The sequence below is a fragment of the Varanus komodoensis genome, unplaced genomic scaffold (assembly GCF_004798865.1).
Source record: "Varanus komodoensis strain SLA01 unplaced genomic scaffold, ASM479886v1 scaffold1, whole genome shotgun sequence".
Taxonomy (NCBI): Eukaryota; Metazoa; Chordata; class Lepidosauria; order Squamata; family Varanidae; genus Varanus; species Varanus komodoensis.
In genome coordinates, this window is record NW_025335268.1 from 130,331,794 (window position 1) to 130,350,388 (window position 18,595).

Below are 18,595 nucleotides of genomic sequence, written 5' to 3' on the forward strand. Positions count from 1 at the left end.
ACTACCAGAATAGAAGGACAGAAGGAAGCAATCTATACCCGGTTACAACAAGCTTTCTTCATTTCAGCAAAATTCCTGGGTGGAGGGGGGTGGATTATTTTTATTGCTGCCATTTTTAAACAAAGAATAAGCAAATCCCTGCCACCCAAATTCAGAGCACCCAAATTTTTACAGGTACATTCTGATCTTCCTTCTGTTCACCACCTGCTTGCAATGCATATTAAGATGGTAATGGATTTTTGTGAAGCATATTTCTGTCTCTAGCAGTGGTTCTGACCCTTTCCAAGGGCCTCAGAAGTGAAAGAGAGATGAAATATTGTATATGGAGCAATATTCTTACCAGGTACATTGGCTAGGAACACTTGAATGCCGATCCTCTGATAGTTGGTGCACAGCTACATGAGGAGACCAAACAAGAGAACATTTGCTTTCACATGGTTTTATAACACAGAATCTGAGAGAAAGTTAATTTAGGATCTACTTCAATTCTAGACATGATATGCTGGGTGGTTTATTTATTTTCAGTGTTTTAAGAAAAAAAACAAGGTATGCATAGCATTGTAGTTTCAAGAGAGTTCAGCTGCTATTAATGTAGTGTATACCTTGAAATCTAGGCAGCAATTGGAATGACTGTGTAATTGACTGGTGGGGAAAAAACCCCTGCTTTTTAAAACAGAAGGCACATTACAGGCCTTGAAATGGAAGCATAGAGAATCTGGGTCTCAGGCATCTTGACCACCAGGCCACTGTAGAATTGAAATTGTCCAGCTAGAAACTCCTGCTGTAACTTGTTCTGGAGCCTGACCGTATATAAAACTAGCACAGCTTAGGGAAAGAACTAAAGCAATATGTGGATTATTGGCTATATCTCACCATGATCAATGCGCCTGTTGTATTTTCTCTCTTGCTTACACTGCCTGGTATTCTTACACAAGTTACATGCAGAATTGTCTCATGATTGTGCTGATTCTAGGCTTTGTCCCCATCCTTGTTCTTTCATGAGCACTTGCACAGAAATTATTTACATTATTTCTTGCTGGTTTTGTTTTTCTCATGGCATCTCATGGCATGTTCTGATGTCTTCTGAACATCATGTCCTTGCTAATTCTGGCTATCACTGTGTCATAACATCTTGCCAGACTAAGAAGAGATCATTTGCTTTCACGTGGTTTTATAACCACGTTTTCCTTCAGGATCTGAGAGAAAATTAATTTAAGATTACCTTTCAGGGTCTTAGTCTGACTGCTAAGGTCATCCATTTTTACAACTGGATGTAGCCACCCAACACTGTCCTGTGCCTTCTACTCCCACCCTTTAGCTGTGGCTGTAGGAAATTCCAGAAGCGCTGGACTGGGGCATGGATATCCAGATTTAGTCCCCACTCAACTGGAAAGCTCATTGGATGACTTTGGGCCACTCCCTGACCCTCAGACTAACCTATTTCACAGGGTTGTTGCAAGTGGAAAATGGAGAGGAGGATTTTGTAAGCTGCACTGAATTTTTTGCAATAAAAAGATGGGATATAAATAAAAATATAAATAAACAGAACCAGCTATGTTCAAACTACTTAATGGAACTCAGAGGAATATTTTTAATTTAAGCCACATTTAAATCTTTGGTGGGTAACAAAAGTTCACAAAAATAAATTGGAAGCAGAATGAAGGCAATAGCTTACCTTTCCCAAAGCTTTTGTGCCCATCAGATCTACAAAGCAAACTCCACTCATGTCCAAGATAATTGTGTGGAAGTTGACAAATGGAGGTGCCGTGGTCATAGGATCAATGTTTGAGGCTGGGATAATGCTGCAGGTGCTGCTCCGATGACTAACACTGCTTCCCTCTTCACAGGAGACGCTGAGCTGCTTTCCAGTGTTCATAGCTGGGTTGAAGGCAATGTAGGAGATGCTGTTACCATTGGCAGCTGTCTGGTTGTTGTTGGTATCTGTTGGAGAGGTACTTCCAAAATCATTCTGGAGCTCTTGCAGCGACAGAGTCTGTAGCAGGAAGAGAGACTTCATTCAGAATAAACTTATATTTATTTGATTGGTCACAAAATCTAAGAAGCTGTCATGAAAACCATTATTAAAAATAAAAATCAAGACCATCAAACACTATTATACAAAGTTTGAAAACTTAAATTAATGTAGTTTCTTAAACAAAATATTGATGGATCCAGAGAATCAATCAGGATCAGGGGGTCTTTCTGGATAAGGGGAAAAGGGAAATCAGTAAAATTGGGTGGGGGTACCTTCTCTGAGCTGCTTTCCCTCCCCCACTCCCTCATTGGTAGAAGATCAAAGGATTATAAAAATAAACATATATGAAAGAAAGTTGCAGGGTGAAGAAAGGAGATATCTTGCACTCAACATTTCCTGTTTTAAGAGTCCATATATTTTTTCTTGACAAGTCTTATTTTAGAATTCAGCCACTTATGCTGGATTTCCAGTGAAGAAGCAATTAAGAGTACATCCTGTCAATTACTCATTTGATGATCATAACCCCCTGAACTGCTAATCATCCTACACAGGGCTTGAGAAGCAGCAGCAGAGTTCCCATCCTCTCAACTCCCCATCCTCTCACCCCATTTCTCTTAGACAGCTTTTAAACCTGTCTAGCAAAAGTATTTCAGAGGGAGAAGGAAGGAGGCTGGTGAGGCACAGGGTGACCCGTATCCTGGCCTCACTCTCCTTCCCTCCCTGCCCCCTTCTCTCTTTGAGGAAAAGCTCCTGACTTTGGAGGTCAGCCAGTGTGGCTCTTCCTGAACCAGCTGTGAAGGGAAGGATGACTGGATCTCCAACTGCTCCTGTCAAGTGTTGTCGCTGACTTCAGATGGGTGTTCTGAACAATCTTTTGGCCTGTCAGAAGCTGTCTAGGGCCTATAGGATTGCTTTCCAACACTCCTGGCTTTAGGATCCTTCCAAATATGACTTTTGTGGCCACATTGCCTTGCCTCATCTTCATCTTCCACTTGTAACCATTCTGTTAGTTTTACCACTTCTTCCACATTTTCTCTTCCCATAAGTTGCACAATATCTTCTTGTTGATAAAGCTATGATAAAGCTTCTGTCTGGAAGCAGCCTCATAATAATAAAACTGATATGGAAAAATCCACCTTGCTTTCAGCTCCTAGTCCATCTTAAAGCTTTACTGGACTGGACACATGGATCCCAAGATTTTCATACAGTGTGCTTTATGGTGCAACTAACATGTTGCTAAGCAAGTCATTCCTGTTGCATGTATGACAAGTAGGTCTGCATTTTTTAATTTTCTTCTTCCAGTTGCTGGGTAAATAAGGTTTCAAAGAGCACCACTCGGATACAGTGATGTACAATCTAATTTTCATTTAATTCAGTTCAGGGCAAGAGTCCTATGTACAATGTCTTCAATGCTCTGGGCAAAAGCAGACCTACTTGATGCTCAAGTATGGATATACCTGTGTTAGAGGGCTGGTGACTGAGTATCATTTGGATGGTTTGGACTGCAACTCCTATAATCCATGACCAATGGCTATACTAGCAGGGTCTTATGAGAGTTGTTATCCAAAATATCTGGAGTGATCAAACAAAGTCCTTTGCAGATCAACAGTTTGTAAAATAACAAAGACATATTCAAGATTTTGTCACTGGCAAAAGTTAGTGCATGAACTGCAGTAGCAAGTACAGAAGTGTCAAGTACCCTTGTTAGACAGCGCTTTTAATATCACTTACAGTGAATGATTAACACATGCAATTCTGGAAACCTTTAAAACGATTTTTCAGAACTGTTAAACATTCTGTAGAATTTCTCACAATACTTTGAAAAGGCAGTGATGCTCATCTGGGGTACTGAAAATTTCCCCCAAGGTGTAAACATCAGCAGTGCTACCCTGTTCTTCAGTAGTGACAGCTCTTTCCAAACTGAGTGGAGCCTCTCTCCAGCATTGCAGTGGATAGATGCCTCCTTTTTGAAAGTGGCTAGGATAAGTAGGGCTCTCTTATCCCCATAAGATGCCAACTGGCCCTACAAAGAAGCTAATATCCTAACCTATCCTTCCTCAAGCTGCTACCCTACCCATGTGTTTTATTTAATTATTACATTTTTCTACCACCTGATAGCAAAGCTCTCTGGGAATGATAGCAATTGCAGTCCAACACATGTAGAGAGACTGGGGAAGGCCGTATCAAGTCTGTTATGGAAAGACAGGAACTTTCACAGCTAGAAAGTAAAGTTACCTTGTTTTTCCTGAAGACAGATTTTAGTTTGTTTGCTGTCTGTGCTGCTGCTGCTTTCACCTTTTCCTGATGCTTCACATACTTTTTCCTGGACAAGTAGACTTTTATGGGATCCACTCCAGTCTGTTAAAAAGATAGTAATTGAGTTCTTTTGCTACCTTCGCTTTCTCATTGTACAAATATGAATTTTCTGTCTAAACGGAAAATGTATAACTTTATTCTAGAGGCAAAGTTGAAAAAGGAGAGGGCTTTCTCCTTACATTTTGAAAGACTTTACTTGAGAACAGTGCATAGGGTTTGCGTATTGAGTGCAATCTGAGGTCAAAAAATGTTTCAATGTAGCAGTGTGTGATGGTTTTTCTGGTGGCTACTCCTCCCATGCAAGAAGTCCTGGCAAGGAGTGATGTATTTAATTATTTTAAGAATGTAGACACCATTCTTAAAAATAAATTTAGTATGGCTTACACATAAAACAGAGTAAAACAGTGAAATTTGGAGGTGGAGAAGAGCAGAGCAAAGCCATACAAATAAAGCTCAGTGATAAAAAGAGCAGGGGAAAATAAAATGCATTTGCCTGCTGCTGAAAAAAAAAACCTATCAGAAAAGATATGCATCCTAGGGTGAGTCTTCCACCAGCAGAACTTTACCTACTACCAAAAAGGCCCTTTTGCCATCACTATCCATTTCACCACAGCTAGCAGGAGGACCTAAATATCTTGTTGTCTGGGCAGATCTGTGTTGCATTTTCATCAGAGAAAGTGAGTGGAGAGATGCTCAGCCCCTTTCACTCGGGTTTCTCTTGAGTTCCTTCCTACAAAGCCTCTTGTCCCTACAATCATCTCCTTCAGATTCCCTGAAAAGTCAGAGTGTGAAAAACAGCCTGGAAATATAAAACTTAAGTCTGACTCAATCATTCTTACCTTGGCAATGACTTTCTCCCTGAATATCTCTGAGTTTGCGAAGTATAGTGGAGAGCAGTAGGTGATTATTTTAATCCCTTCCATTTCCTGAACCTGCAGAGAGAGGGTTTGACAATGTTCAGAATGAGCACAGTTGGATGATCAAGGAAGATGCAATGTTGTCCCTGCTAGGATCCTCTCCATATGTTCCTCTATATGAACATGAATGTGTAGGATCAGGGCCAGCCCAAGGCATTTTAAAGAACAAGATATTGCTCTCTCTAGGTACATTTTAGGTACAAAAGGCAGCCAAGCTGGCAGTCGATTTCACCAATGGCAACAGGAGAGAATCCTCCATTGGACCTGAAGGAAGACAGCTATCTCAGTGGGTGCAGTAGAGGGCACACACAGTTTCTCTGGCCACCCAACACCCCCCTGCATCTCCCTGCACAACTAGCATCTGCTGCTTGAGGCAGCTAAGTCATTCTGCCTAATGAGAGAGCCAGTCCTGTGTGGGCTGTAGGTGGCAGCATTCTTCTCTTAACGAACATGTACTGGTGGGCAAATACACAGCTGGAGTGTGTGAGAGAGAATTGAATCCAGCCCAAGCTCACACTTTTATACCTGGCTGGAAGAACTTTAGCTTTTAAAACTGTACCATATTGCAGGCCATGGGTGTTCATGTGCCCATTCATGCATGTGATTTCCCCATCCAGCTGGCCTGTTTTTTTTAAGGTGCATAGCTCCTGGCTGGGTTAGGTTGTCAAAACATTTTGGTAAGAGTCTCCAGTTTCATTATGAGAGTCTCCAGTTGGTAAGAGTCTCCAGTTTCATTGTGAAAAGAAAAACCTGCTAACTTTTTTTTATGACTATAGAAATGAGAAAAGTGACTAAGTAAAAGATCCAGTAAATTCCCTAGTCCTGCATGCTCTTCACCCTTGGCTAAAATTTAATACAGTGCATCTTCTCTGACCAAGTCTGTAATAAAGTAGGCCCACAGCCAGAATATATTGAATGAGTAACTCTTGTGTGAAGAGGTTGCTTATCCTGCATCCTCTATTTGGCTCCATTACATTCCCTGTAGCTCAGAATGTGATTGCATATGTATTTGTGGGTGGGTTATATACAGAACAGTCAGGAAAGAAAGACAAACTGAGAAATTCAGATGTATGAGTTAGAGTTATAAATCCCCAGAATAATGTGGTTCAGCATAGAACTTCCCTGACATTTAATAATCCAGGGCTGCTCACAGACCTGAAATGAGGAATTTAAATAATCTCAAGAGAAAGGTATAATTTTGACAATTTATTCCAAATCCTACTAAACAGTAAAGTCCAATTTTGAACACCCTAAATAGAAAAAAGATAACCCAGCCAAAAGATGCCTGGAGTCAAATTACATCAGAAACATTTCACTTGTTCATTGGCCAAAATGGTGGCATAACAGAATAAGAAGGTTTGTAGAAGAAATATTTACCTTGTTGTAGACTTTGGGGTTCTTGTATATATCAGAAGAGGCTACAGGGCCAAGGACAGATCCGTTGCGGCTAGGGAGGAAAATGGATGTCAAATGTCAAATTATAGGTCACATACAGACGCGGATTTCCTAAAACATCTCTTTCTAATATTATAATCAAATGATGCAAGAAGAGGAAGGATGGTGTGTTGAACTTGCATGGCACAGCTAGCACTATCAACAATTTTCTGGTGGTGAACCCATCAATTTGCTTGTAGTAAGTGGCCTCAGGCTTCAATGTTAGTTGGGTATGTAGGAGAATTCTATTTCTGGACTGAAAACTTGATGCAGTTCATTCTGTTTTTCCAACTACTATTGACTCACTCTGTAGCAAGTTGATCTAATATGCAGATTTCATTGTTACTGTTTTTAATGGCAGCAATTTCAGTAAATGGGATTTTTTCTCTTTTTGAATCTTGAAATTTGCACAAATGGGGGTTATTTTTACATTTTTTTCTTTTTGCAAGCACATAAGAGCACAGATTCAGCTGTCTATTATCTGTAGTCTTTCATTTTCAATTTTATGTATGTTTTAGCTGTCAATAGGAATGCATAAATGGGGTAGGTAATATACAAGGAAATGCACAAGATAAGACTATATTTGGGTTAATCTGCACATAGTTACAAACAACCTGGGGGGAAATTGTAAGAAGAAGCAGAAACAGAATTATGTTTGTATAATTCAGAAGCACAAAAGGTGGAAGGAGTAAACCAATAGCTGGGGCAATATCTCTCACTTGGCAAAATGATTTTCTTACTATTAAGTGTTATGCTACACTTGTCAGCATCCTCTCCTTTTCAAAGTTTCCCCAAGTCTCCAGCAAGTTCAGAAAGGGAAGTTACTGGCTTCTCCATGGTCCTTTCTCAAGTGTAGCTACTCTTGTTGCATGCATTTCCCCTCCATTTATGGCTCAGGCTTTAAATGGTGCAAATTTACAAGGTGGAAAGTAAATGGGGGTGGTAGCTGGCTTTTTTATTCATGATGTAAGCTATTTCATATTTATACCAGCCTTGAAATGCATTAATCAGAATGGGAGATTAGGTAGCACTTATCTTAAACTGACATCACTGTTTACTGTCGGGGATTAGTATGTTCATGTTCCATACACTGCCAGTCACACTTGCGTTTGAAATTTTAACACAGACTCTGGCAAAATGCCCCTACTTGCGCTTTTCTATTACAGGTGAACAAACACCAAGATAATACTCACAACTGGGTATGGAAAACAACCACCAGGATGGAAAAACCCACTCCCACGGCGACTCCATAGGGCAAGCCCAGGAAGAAAGCTGACAGGAAGCTCACCACCCAGACCATCTGTGGAAAGACATAAACCCAGCAGGTCACTTCCTTGCGATGGTGACAAACTTGCATGAGTGGAGAGGAAAGTGGGAATGGAACCCCAGATTAAATGTGATTGCATAGTTATGGTTAGGATGCAGAGTTTAGACAATTTAAATGGATGTCCAAATTTGACAGAATTTGATCAGTAATACAAAATCTAGCAATCTTGAGAAAACTATTTTGTTTTTGAAAGGATCATGATTCTAACCACTCTCCCCACCTTAATGTCTGCTAAGAAAATCTAAACTTGGGACAATTTCTGCAAACCACTTGAAAAATACAGAGGATTTGGCCAGGAAAAGTTCCAAGACCACAATCATTCCTTACACACAGCTACTCTGTAGGAATAAACATGGCTTACCCATATTAGAGCCATTTTAAAGGAAGGCCAGCTCACCTCTTCCTTGGAGACACTGAGACCTATTTCTGAACTGTAAGCAACTCATTTCCATCACAGCTAGTGATTATGAGATACATATAACATTAACAAGTGGCACTTTAGTTTTTTTGTTTTCCTTTCCCCTCCCCATTCTTTTTTCCCATTTTGTGTCATGTTTAGTTCATAAACCTGGGGGCAGGGATTATCTTGTTTTTACTGATTAGTAAAATGCTTCAAAAGCTTTTCTGGCTGAAGATGAGGGTATAAATGCTTTGCATTAATTAAATGACTGATTTTTTTCTCTATTCCATGACATAATATATTTAAACAAAGTCCAATCAAAGAAAAAAAAAAACACACCAAAACCACTAATTGTAATGCAATTAAACAACCTTGTCTAAAAATGATAGATCTGATCTATTCTTTCAGGGAATTGGTATTGTGGTGGTTGGGGATGGAATTTCACTCCACCATAACAACTGCTATGATGTGCATAGAACATGGACAAACTTGCTTTGCTTAACTAACTTTTCAAAATACATTTTAAGAGAAATGCAAGTTCAGTCATAATTGACTAGATCATGGCACATAGATCTGTTTGTACAAAATGATGAGAACATTTCATGGTCCTACCAATGAGAAATTTTGCTTATTGCCACATCTTATACCACTTAGAAAAGTTATAAATCTCAGCCAGATATTGGAACTAAGGTTTCCCCCAAAGAGGGTCTGGGCCAATATAAGAATGGCCAAATTGATGGCCATTCAATTCTTTCTTGCACCATTCTTCTGAGATGGTTCACATCGGTGCATTTTTGGTGGAACATGGACTTTTTGCCCATTCCGCACCTGCCTATTGGGATCCACACCAGACAGACCAATCTAGTATTACTGCTTGTGTGATTATGGTAAGAACCACATATTTACAGTGGTGATGTGAATCATCCTCTGTCACACTGACTCTACTTTTCCATAACCTTCAAGGTCTCTCTTCTTGCCACTCAAGAACAGAAGGAAGAGAACACCACCTGGATTATCTAGCAGCAGTTGCCATTGCAGACCAATAGACCTGCTGATCGATTTATTTGACAAAAACCCCAAAATAACAAAACCTAAAGGAAAAAAATACCATGCTTTTAATCTGAGCCAGATTTTCTTTCTTTCTTTATATCATTTATTTTGGTATTTTCTGTAGGCAATTTTTAGGCAGCTCTGGGTATATGGCCATAAGTACTGCTCCCAGACATGGTGGCTACTGTGTGAAATAAATGCTCTCAAACTCAATTCGCCCCTCCAGAGGCTTAAAGGTTTACATCAGGGGTCCTCAAACTTTTTGAATACGGGACCAGTTGAAAGGCTGCGGTGACCGTTGCGGGCCAGTGAGGTGGGGGTGCCTGGGGTTGCGGGCCAGTGAGGTGCCATTGGGCACGTGTGGCGGTGGCTTGCTCGCTCGGAGATCTCCCAGTGAGTCCAAAACCATCTCTGAGCAAGCGAGCAACCACCTTCCTGCCTGTCGAGTGCGCGCGTATGGGAGGCAGGTGGCTGCTTGTTCGCTCGGAGACCATCTCTGAGTGAGCAAGCCACCAACTCCGCGCCTGTGCAGCAAGTGCGCACATGGGTAGTGAAAGACAGAGTGGGCCGGATGGATGGCCATGGCGGGCTGGATCCGTCCTGGGGGCCGTAGTTTGAGGACCCATGCTTTACATATCCTTGTGTAGGTGTTTCACTAGATCAGAAATTAGCGTGTTCCAGGAGATTTGAGTCAAGGATAATATATGACACACTCCTAATGCCATACTCAAATTCTAAAGCACAATCTTTGTTGCTTTTTATTTCAACAGTATTTTAGGAAAGCTCTTGATGCCTGTGGATGGACAATTTCAATTATTCTTTTTGCTGCTAAAGCAGTTTTTGGAGACATTGGTAGGTCATTGGCACAATTTGTGTAAACATACTTTATTGTTGTAAATTTTGTTCATACTAATTATCCAACACCACAGTCATTTATATCTTTCCTTTTTCCATGGCATTTGCATCAACCAGCTTACATCAGCTCAGATTATTTGCTCATCTATTCTATAATTTCATATTTGCTTTTTAAAACCACAACTTATTGTGATACAGACTATGGAATGATATTTTAAGTCTGTGCATTAAATGTACTAGCCATAAGAGCACTTAGGTCAACTAGTATTTTGTTGATGTCAATTAATAAACATTTATTTACAATCAATTCATATCTATTCATAATCTTCATCAAACAAATTAAATTATAAGCCAAGGAAATACAAATTCTGGTATCAGAGCAAATACATAATGCAAAATACACAGTAGTGGCTCTTAATGCCCTTTGGCTTCTTCATCTGAATCTAATATTTGAATTCTTGTATAATGGTTATTGTTGCTTTTATAGAGAGACTTAGCTGAACCATATCTCCAAAAACATGTAGAGATACTGCCCTTTTAAAAAAGTCCCTGACATTTTTGGGCATCCAGCTCTTTTAATAAATTCAAAAATGAATGTCATGAATGTGGCAATGCACAACATAAATGCCTCTTGTTGCAAAGCTTCTGTATTCCTCTGCAATGTATGCTGGCATTTTACAAAGGAGTGGCCTAAATTCTTGTTCAGACTCCCCACCCATTCCCAAGACATGTAATGTGAGAGACTCACACAATCCAACTTGCTTTTTTTCCAGAGATAGTAGGGATCAGTCAGTTGCTTCAGAGAATTCTTCAGGTTCACAGCTATCAAGGCTCCCAACACAGACTGCAGTAAAGATCACATAACATTATGGATGAGAAAAGCCAAAAGAATATTAACTGTTTTATGCTTTGCCTGTTAGTGCCATTGCAGCCACAGTTGCTTTATAGGAGCAAACTATAAGAGAAATACTGCTGTATATTGCCAAATCGTTCATTTAAATGTTAAAGAGCACAATGCCTGCCTAAATAGGTGCAAATTGTCTTGTAGATCAATACTTAATAGAAACAGATCCCAGACAGAAGTAAGTTAGCAGCACAATAGTTGTTCCCTTGGATGCAAGTTCCACTGTGTTCAGTGGGGCTTACTCAGGAGAAAGGGTGCACAGAACAGAAACCTTGAGAGCATGCAAGTTTACAGAAAGTGAGATCCTGCTGCTTCACCTGGTTCATGTCACCTTGTTCCCCTCCATTGGCAAGTGTAACCAACACTAATTCTGACTGGGAATTAGATGTCTTAGTCTTTCCCCCTTGCTTTTGTGCAAAGCTATATGCAGATATTGGCCATACTGGCAGTGGGTGATGGGAGTTGTCATTTCACACATCTAAAGTACACCTGCTTAAGGAAGGCTGTGCAAGATTTGTACCTATTGAGCTCTGTTTGTTCTAGTTTCATAGACCATTCTAAATGTGTTAATGAATTTAATTGAACTAGGATTCTTAGGATTATGGTCTGAATTTAGTGAAAGCATCATACTTTCTTCTACCTAAAATCTAAAGGCAACCTATCATTTTCACAAATTGCAGTAAGGAGGCACCTGATCTAGATTAGGATGGGTAGGGATGGAGATGGAGATACAATCCTAATGTAGATCATGAAACCCACACCTGTGATTTACATTGGAATAAATGTAATTTATTTCAGTAGAGTAAATGGTTTTCCCCCATACAAATTTTAATCCAGATCAGGAACACAGCAGGGGCAAAGGGTTAAAGACCCCTATCCTGCACACAATGGTCCCAATATATATCAAACTATCTACATTGCCCATTTGTTAGCAAAAATACTTGCACTTAAGGAGAAACTATGTGATAAAGATCACATGTAATTTGGCCTCAAGTAATTTCACCTTTGTGTACCTATTACAGAAAGGGCTTCACTAGATATGGGGGGATTAAGACACAACATATATAAATACTACTCATTTATTACTCATGGGAAAAGATGGAGTATAAATATAATAACTAACAAAATAACATAAACATACATTTATTATTGTTTTATGCCGATTGGTTTCTCCTAAAGAATGGGATTTGTAATGTAGTGAGGATACAGTGAGACTCATGGAATCCCTGACAAAAATACAATTCCCAGGATTCCTTGTGAAGAGGGAATTACTCTTAAGCTAGTTTAGGCCTGTGATATAGATATTTCTAAATGATGAGATAGGCCTGTTATACACAGTCCAAAAGCAGTTGTTCACGAACAGTATTGCTGACGGAATTTTTACCTTAGGAAGGGGGTTGAGGTAGGTTCCCAGAGCCAACATAGTTACCATCACAACCAGCGCCACACATAAACTTGCCACCTGAAGAGATAAAAGTAACTTATCACAAAGAAGGACTTGGAATTTATACCATGTTTTTGCCTGTTAGTGAAAGGACCAAGAAAGGGATAGTATGTTGCTTAATGGCTAAGGGAAGAAAGGCTTTGCCTAGAAAGAAGGCCTCAAGTCTTTTTGCCTGAACGTTACCTCTTGTTTGCAACAAAGCTTTGTATTGTCCTAAGGCACAATCATATGTATGACTAGACAGAAAAAAGGTCTACATTCCCCAATAGGCCCCAGTCAGCACTGTGCCCTCAGCCCACAGAAGAAAGCAAGTTTACCTATGAGACACTGCACTTAAGTCAACTTGTTAGTCATTTGAAACATTGGACACTTTCAAACTATGCACCAGCATTTCTGGTTGTTATATCGATATTTGCTGCAGAGGGTTTTAATGGCTGTTGCTTTTTTTTCTTGGAAGGAATTGAGCACCTTTGGACCATTTTGAGGTCTGGGCAGCCCTGGATTCCATGGAAAAGTTCTGAGTGGTGCCCAGCACTTGAAAAAGCAAGAGCCTCTGATGATTTATAGTGTCAGGTATGGCAGAACAGTATTGTTCCACTTCACCTGGAGGATGTTGCTTGAGGTACAGGGTACAACAATGTTGGCTTTGCTTGCAAAACATGTTGACTTCCCCTGTTTACTACTTCAGATATGATCACTAGCACATGTCTGTCAAAAATGTTAGTAAATTGCCAAACATGTGGTTATGTTCAAGTAGCTCCCTTTCCCTAAATTTATGAAAATTTTCTAAATTTGCACAAATTTCTTTCATGGACTGAATCAGCTTTGCTTTAGTCTCTGGGGGAACACATTTCACATTTAAACACTCCTTGATATGTACAATTTTCCTGTTCACAGGGAGCAAGAGGAATAGAAAATGCAAACAGGAATTGGGGCAAAGATGCACAGAGGAGTGATGTTTGGAGAATCCTAGGGATCCTGAGCATTGTTTTTTCACTCATGCCTGCTTCTCTTGATACCCACCTCATCAGGCAAAGTCACATGCTAAGATCAGGCACTGTAGTTAACTACAAAAACTGGCAACAGTACTGTGGGAGTTATAGTTGATGAAAAACTGGTCAGAACATATTCTGAAACCAGGAGAATTCAAACTAGCATGGTTTTGGGATGTCAGTGGAGAGGGAAGCATCCAGACCATATTTACATAGAAACTACAAGGTCATCTGACTGGTAGGCTGCTGAGGTTAAAAAAATGTGAATAGTGGAAACCTGCCTTTTGAAAGGATAAGGTACCCCCCCCCCCCCGCCCTCAGCTCTTTATGAAGGAAGGAAGGAAGGAAGGAAGGAAGGAAGGAAGGAAGGAAGGAAGGAAGGACAGATGAACCTGAGATTTTCCTCCAGCTCCATCCACAGCTAAGGTCACTGAAAGGGCACAGCAAATCACATGGATTTTGAAAAAGGATCCAAAAAAGTTGCTGCAGCCCAGGGCCAGCATTTCCTATGAAAGCAAGGAGAGTGGGATAGTTAGTTGAACATGACAACATGATAATCTCCCCTTTTTAGTAAAGTTTTTTTGAGAAGCAGGAAATAGGTCAAACAGTCGTGTAACACTCTTATCCTTGATATGTGAAGGTGGCATACATTGTGCAAAGCTAGTGCTCTGCATACTTGCTATCCTGTCTCCTGTGGCTCATCCATACATATCTCATGAGTATTGCATCTGCTCATTCTGGAAGTATTCATGGATCCTCTGAGTCAAACCTGTAGACCATGTGACTTTCTTGTAAACTCTCAGGTCAGGACAATTCTAGCAGGCTTCTCTTAACCACAACTCTAATCTGAGACTCTCTTCTTGAGTGAATCATCTATTTAGTAACGTCGTCCAGAGAAAAGTTCTACAGGGAACACTTGTGGCACACTTGGCTGCATCTATTAATTTAAAAACCATGGCTGTGCAAGTCGTCTTTCTCACGTGACGCACAGAAAGGCATTTCTCAAGATAACACATTTTGAGCTGCAGTTCAGAGTAGTGTGTTTAATCCAAATGAAAGTATTTAAAAATTAGTCCTTTGAACTAATTGCTAAATAGCCAACTAACATTCTTCATATGTCTGCTCCAGATTCTTCTCTGAGCCAGTGGCTAGCCAGTAGTTGTAATGGAAGAATATCGAGCAACTTAAAACAATGACACTGTTTTATTTATTTATTTAACATTGCTATGATTAAATATTTATCCATCTCTTTTCCAAATAAGCACAATACAAAGCAGAAATTATAATCTATTTACAGTTACCATACAGAGATCGTGAGATCCACTCCATCCATCTATTCATTGTGTTGCACCACTTTCAGGTTGAGGGTCAAATTCTGTTGAGGAGATGCTCTCACATTCCAGTGGTGCATGGTATCAAAGGCAAAAAGGAATGGAGCCAAACTATTTGCATATTTTAATGTAAAGCTTTTTGTTTGCCAGTAAGGGAGCTTTAGGAAAGGCATTTCAAACTTTCAGAATGGGGAAAGAACTGCACAAAAGCCAGGAAGCCACCCAGTGATTAATGCCTAGGGAAGGGATAGGGCCATTTGGGGACTCCAGGAGGGTTAAATTTGGCTCCCAAGCCTGAGGTTCTGTGCCCCTGCATAAAGCAAGCTCCTTGTGTGCAGCAGGTCCTTTCTGTTCTCATGTGATTTTCTCACACTAGCCCAGGTCACTCCCCACACACCTTTTTTGATGTGGCTGTAAAAAAAGAAGAAATTCTGTCCAGCTGTTGCGCTTCTGCGTGCCAATGCTTCACAGCTTGGACTGGTTTCCAGATCCTACCCAGCGTGACCTCTTGAAAATTAATCTCAAGCCAGGATAATATTTCCGTGTGTATGCACCACACAGACCCTAGGCACACTAAACCCTGAACGGCCTTCCTGATCCAGATACCTCCAGTTGTTTTGGACTATAACATCCAGCAGCTACAGTCATCGTGGCCAGTTGTCAAAGTTGATAAGAGATGTCAGCCAAAACATCAGGAGGGCACCAGACAGGGACTAGGATTAGGTTCTGTTCTTAGAAGACTGCAGGTGGTATGATTAATCTAAAATTAGAGGGAGCTGAGGGTGTGGCTTTACATTTTATTATAATTCCACTCCCCTCCTCCACATCTTTCATGCATAAATCTACCATGCTATGTATTTCTCTGGTAAGAGCCAGCAAATATTACCTGGTTGGGGTCCACATCATAGCCATGCTTGGTTCCAAGAGTTCTGCCCATTGCCAGATTGATCACATAGCCCACAATGGCAAGTGAGAAAGCAGTGCCAACCATATGTTTCCACTTGCCCACCAAGGGAAGAGTGGCAGATGGGAAGCTAGAACCAAAATGAACAAAACAAGCAGTCAAAAAGAAAGGCAGCGACATGTGAAAACAATGAAATGTTTGTTTGTTGTATGGAAATTAGACTCAGTTCACCCATTGTGAACATACAGTCAATCTGTGTCCTAAGACATAGTGTTCAGTTGCCACATATTTAAGGGTCAATGGGACACTTAACTGTAGAGAAGCTATTACATTTGAGTAGAATGTTAAGCCTGAATGTTAAGTTATTTAAGTTCACGGTGGAATGAGTTTGATACAAAAGCATGAAATTAGGTGCTATTTATTGGAATGGAGTGACTTGTGATATGGTTTCAATATATTTTACTGTATAGATATAGATTTTATAAATTTTTGATGTACCTGTTTTCATTGTTTCATACTTGTGAGCTGCTTTGAAGCTTTTCAGAAATGTGAGATCATTTCAAGCAAACCAGATGTTCTGCCATATGCCCAATTTGCAAATCAGCCCACATTTATCCTTAACTCTGCACAGTCCTAATGCAGCACCTTTGTAGTATAAGAGTTGTCAGTTGGGTCCAACAGTTTACCACAGCCTTCCACTTTACTGGAAACTTCCAGACTAGACATCTGCATCACTGAGAATGAATCCTATTTAATTTTTGCAGCATGGTTACTACTGTTGGACTCCTCCCCTGTGGCTAGCTGGCAAAATGCACTGGTTGTGTATGGATGTTTTGATACCCATGTAGCTCAGTTCATGTGACTTTGTGGTTTGAATGGAGGATGAATGCTAGCATAGGAAATATCCACAGGACCAGGTCATCTACACAATCAAAACCTCTATACATTACCAATGTTACATGGGAACCAGCACTGAAGGGCAGTCTTGCATTAGCCTGCAAGCCACAAAGGTAAAGCATGAAAGGAAAAGAAAATCATGGTCCTACTGTTGCTTCACCTCAAGGTATTTCCTTTAGCACAGGAATGCAGATTGTGTGTATCTTATTATAATTACTGTAGTACAGGATAAGCTGTCACATGTTTTATCCTGCAATGAGTATTATGTACTTTATAATTACACTGTACTGTAATTAATTCGTGAATGAACTGACTCATACAAATCAAGGTCTGCGGACACTCTCTACTTTTAGTTTGTCCTACTTTCTACTCCAATTAGAGATGTTGCAATGCTGCTGCTGGGATTTCTGAGCCCTGTTTCCCTTTGTTTTCTGAAAGGCCCACAGTCTGTGCTTTCTAGTCTCTCCTTCAGCGTACCTTGCTGCCAATACTTGGAGACAGGGAGAAGGGAAAATTTCAGCAAAGCTAATGTTGATTTAAAATGCAGGGGAGGGGGGTGTCTTCCACTTTTGTTGCCTCCATATACTGCTTGCATCACTACAGCCATCCCCCAGTTCTGCAATGTTTAGTCCCTGGGCTTCCTATGTCACATCTAGTCCAGCCCTTATTCTAAAAGGAAGCAGTTGATCATTAAATACACAGGAATTCATGAGTTCACACATCATTAGAGCATTCCTAGTTTAGAGAAAGAGTTCCTGGAAAGAGATTATCGTCACTGCACTTACTCACCCCATATTAATATGTCCAACGATTGGCATGTCATATTTTTCAGGCATATTAAAGCTACCAGAAATTGCAGTAGCTACAATGACCTAAAATCAAAGCATAGAAAAAGCTTGAGTCTAGCAGCACTTATGTCAGCTTGCGGTGCAAACTGAAATTCTTAACACTTTCCTTCAACAGATAATTGGATGTGTGCACCTGCCTACATGTGAGAATGTGGGGAGGAAATCTACTGGGAGTAAAATATGAACACTGAAACAGTTTTCCTGTGGACACAGGATGAATGGATGACTATATAGAGTGCTTTTGGGCAAGGTTTTATTGTGCAATTAGCATGCCCTATTTATGGAATTTTATGGAGAGTCTGGACATCATTGTAACCCTCCTGTGCTTTTCCATTGTATTTTCCATCTCTCTTTCTTGCAAAATAAATAAATCCATTAAGGAGAGAAAGATGGAAGAGCTGCGCAATGAATTTAAATTGGTAGTACCAGGAGTCCTCCATCTATACCATCAGATCTCTCAATCACATTAAAATATCCAGATTCACTGGAGTGCTCTGTTTACTGCTAGACCATTCCACATAAAGTCTCTGTTTTATATGAAGTGGATGGTGATTACCTAGTTGATCAAAATATAAAATCCCATATATGTTTTTCATCTAGGAACCTTTTTTGCATCGTAAGAGCTGCCCCCTTCATGCCATGCCTTATGTAGATTCAGGGCATTTTCATATATAAGAAGCCTTTGCTTTAATCTGGTGCAAATAAAAACTCATTTGAATTATGAATGCCCTTCTTCAGACTCTTCTTCTGTATTCGCAAGGATCACACATTCATATAAATAGCACCCAAGAGGCTCAAAGCAATTTAAGCCTCACAAATGAGAAGATCCTTTTGACTCTCTGTTAAAAGTTACCGTTTAATCAATATGCTCAAAAAATCTTCTGTAATTTATGAACTAGCTAGACATGACTGCAGCAGCATGAAGACTGCTTTTCTCCATGGTTTTGCCCCAAAATTATGTGAATTGGCCACTGCTAATGAATTTGGTATTTGAAATGTGG

The 18,595-nt window shown here is 40.1% G+C and overlaps 1 protein-coding gene across 1 annotated transcript in view; it reads right to left on the bottom strand.

Annotated features, from left to right (window-relative positions):
• SLC26A9 (solute carrier family 26 member 9) overlaps positions 1-18,595 on the bottom strand; it is a 42,989-nt gene that overhangs the window by 8,543 nt on the left and 15,851 nt on the right. The window contains exons 7-17 of the mRNA XM_044451420.1: positions 17,536-17,618; positions 15,832-15,979; positions 14,007-14,120; positions 12,563-12,640; positions 11,023-11,118; positions 7,836-7,942; positions 6,586-6,655; positions 5,131-5,223; positions 4,211-4,333; positions 1,676-1,993; positions 341-395 (exon numbers count right to left, since the gene is read on the bottom strand). Of these exons, the coding sequence (XP_044307355.1) occupies positions 341-395; positions 1,676-1,993; positions 4,211-4,333; positions 5,131-5,223; positions 6,586-6,655; positions 7,836-7,942; positions 11,023-11,118; positions 12,563-12,640; positions 14,007-14,120; positions 15,832-15,979; positions 17,536-17,618 (1,285 nt within the window). The remainder of the gene's footprint in view (positions 1-340; positions 396-1,675; positions 1,994-4,210; positions 4,334-5,130; positions 5,224-6,585; positions 6,656-7,835; positions 7,943-11,022; positions 11,119-12,562; positions 12,641-14,006; positions 14,121-15,831; positions 15,980-17,535; positions 17,619-18,595) is intronic.